The 2902-nt window shown below is 36.4% G+C and overlaps 1 protein-coding gene across 1 annotated transcript; it reads right to left on the reverse strand.

Moving 5' to 3' along the window:
* Positions 1–86: 86 nt before the first annotated feature.
* LOC143242378 (uncharacterized) lies at positions 87–2569 on the reverse strand. The gene is given in 5 exon segments (XM_076485733.1): positions 87–256; positions 1503–1631; positions 1634–1660; positions 1663–1897; positions 2483–2569. Coding segments are annotated over 5 exon segments (648 nt in total).
* Positions 2570–2902: the final 333 nt, after the last annotated feature.

Raw genomic sequence — 2902 nt, forward strand, 5'->3', positions numbered from 1 at the left:
CCACATTCCAGAACTGTTTCATCTCTTTTTTGGTAAATTACCTTGATGCAGTATTCCACTAAGCCAGATGGAGTAAAGATCTGTTGTTATGTTAATGTATTTTTAGAAGCCTGGAGCCATGTTCGTTTCGTAAACCTCAGGATGATTAGTCTGAAAGAGATCTCGGGTCGAGGGTATAAACCACTCGCTTCACAAGATACATAGTTTTCTACATTCGAAACTTCGTTTTGAGAGATGGAAAATTTCTTTGCTGGGGCTAGAGATGAAATAAAAGAAGGAGAAATACACAATGAGTTTATGGATAGAATCTAACGTAAGTATAAAACAACACACACTACGTAACAAAACACATGTAGGTCTGTCTACACCTAAATCATAATACTTACAATACACAACGTGTTTATGGATGGAATCTGACGTAGGTATAAAACAACACACACTACGTAACAAAACACATGTAGGTCTGTCTACACCTAAATCATAATACTTACAATACACAACGTGTTTATGGATGGAATCTAACGTAAGTATAAAACAACACACACTACGTAACAAAACACATGTAGGTCTGTCTACACCTAAATCATAATACTTACAATACACAATGTGTTTATGGATGGAATCTAACGTAAGTATAAAACAACACACACTACGTAACAAAACACATGTAGGTCTGTCTACACCTAAATCATAATACTTACAATACACAATGTGTTTATGGATGGAATCTAACGTAAGTATAAAACAACACACACTACGTAACAACAAAACACATGTAGGTCTGTCTACACCTAAATCATAATACTTACAATACACAATGTGTTTATGGATGGAATCTAACGTAAGTATAAAACAACACACACTACGTAACAAAACACATGTAGGTCTGTCTACACCTAAATCATAATACTTACAATACACAATGTGTTTATGGATGGAATCTAACGTAAGTATAAAACAACACACACTACGTAACAAAACACATGTAGGTCTGTCTACACCTAAATCATAATACTTACAATACACAACGTGTTTATGGATGGAATCTAACGTAAGTATAAAACAACACACACTACGTAACAAAACACATGTAGGTCTGTCTACACCTAAATCATAATACTTACAATACACAATGTGTTTATGGATGGAATCTAACGTAAGTATAAAAACAACACACACTACGTAACAAAACACATGTAGGTCTGTCTACACATAAATCATAATACTTACAATACACAATGTGTTTATGGATGGAATCTAACGTAAGTATAAATCAACACACATTACGTAACAAAACACATGTAGGTCTGTCTACACCTAAATCATAATACTTACAATACACAATGTGTTTATGGATGGAATCTAACGTAAGTATAAAACAACACACACTACGTAACAAAACACATGTAGGTCTGTCTACACCTAAATCATAATACTTACAATAGACAAACATTCTCTGATCGTAATACAATAGACAAACATTCTCTGATCATAACACTTACAATACACAATCATTCTCTGGTTACGTTGATCGTGAGCAGCCAAAGACATCACCTGACAGGTGTATTTTCCACTTATTTCTAACGTAGGTCGTAGAATATAGAGGGCCCGATAGTAGAAGTACGGATCTGGGAATTGACTTTGTACGAAAGATCCAGTTTCCGTCCAACATTGAAGATATGTGTCGAGAGTCCAGTTTTGGAATCCACTGGTATATGGGTTCGAGATTGTCATTGAAGAACCATTTCACCACTAATCGGAGGTCATTTGACGTGTAGTTATACTCACAATCTAAGATCACGTGATCTGTCCCGTTCTCCACTGCACGTGGTACCGAGAGTCGAATAATCTTCACAGCTTGTGTAGCTGTTAAACAAAAAAAAATAAATACATGTATCTATTTTTAATTAATTATTCGTTACGTAAATAAACCATTTAAATTTAAGGATGCCTCTCAAAGGCTCAGTGGTATGCTTGAGGACTTATAACACTGAAAACCGTGATTCGATGCTCTTGGTGGGCACATTACAGCCAGCCCATTGTGTTGTTTAACTCTAAACAGATTTAGTGAGAAGATTAAAATCTTATCTTATGTGTATCTGCTTTTCTTCCGTTCAGTTCGTTCTTGGCGACAAAACAGGTGAAGATATTAGCGTCTGTAAAACCTTCTGATGAAAATGTGAATTTCCATTTTACATAATACGTTTTACGTATAATATATATGTTGTTAAGTTTGTTAACTTTAATAAACCTAAACTGTTTTGCTTCTCTATGATAAACCACCAGTGAAGAAAAATCTGAATATAAGTTTTTAAACATCGAAGATTTTAATGTTTAGAACAATGTATCCGTTTTAGTGCGTTTGAAGAATGCGAGTGTGTGTTTACTTATAGTAAAACCATACCGGGCTATCTGCTGAGTCCACAGAGGAGAATTGAACCTCTGATTTTAGCAATGTAAATCCATAGACCTCTCACTGTACCAGCGGGGAACTTGAAAAACGCAGTTTAAAGATGTTAAAATTCATTATTCTTTGTTTGGCCTGGTAATCACTCATCCTTTCAGCCATTGGGGTGTTACTATTTGAGGGCTAATCCCATCTTTCATTGGCGACAGAGTAGTCCACAGATTGCCGGTGGGTGATGTTGGTTCGCGGCTTTTCGTCTATTCCATCATTTCTAAATTTTGAAAGTCCAGTACAAATAACTCTCGAGGTTTGCGCGAAATTCAACGAACAAACGAATTTTCTCACTGTCTACGTTCTGGAACCAGGATGGTTAGGGCGCTTGACTCTTAATCTGAGGGTCGCGGGTTCGAATCCCCGTCACACCAAACATGCTCGCCCTTCTAGCCGTGGGGGCGTTAAACACGTCACGGTCAATCACACTATTTGTTGGTAACA

The sequence above is a fragment of the Tachypleus tridentatus genome, unplaced genomic scaffold (assembly GCF_004210375.1).
Source record: "Tachypleus tridentatus isolate NWPU-2018 unplaced genomic scaffold, ASM421037v1 Hic_cluster_2, whole genome shotgun sequence".
Lineage (NCBI taxonomy): Eukaryota > Metazoa > Arthropoda > Merostomata > Xiphosura > Limulidae > Tachypleus > Tachypleus tridentatus.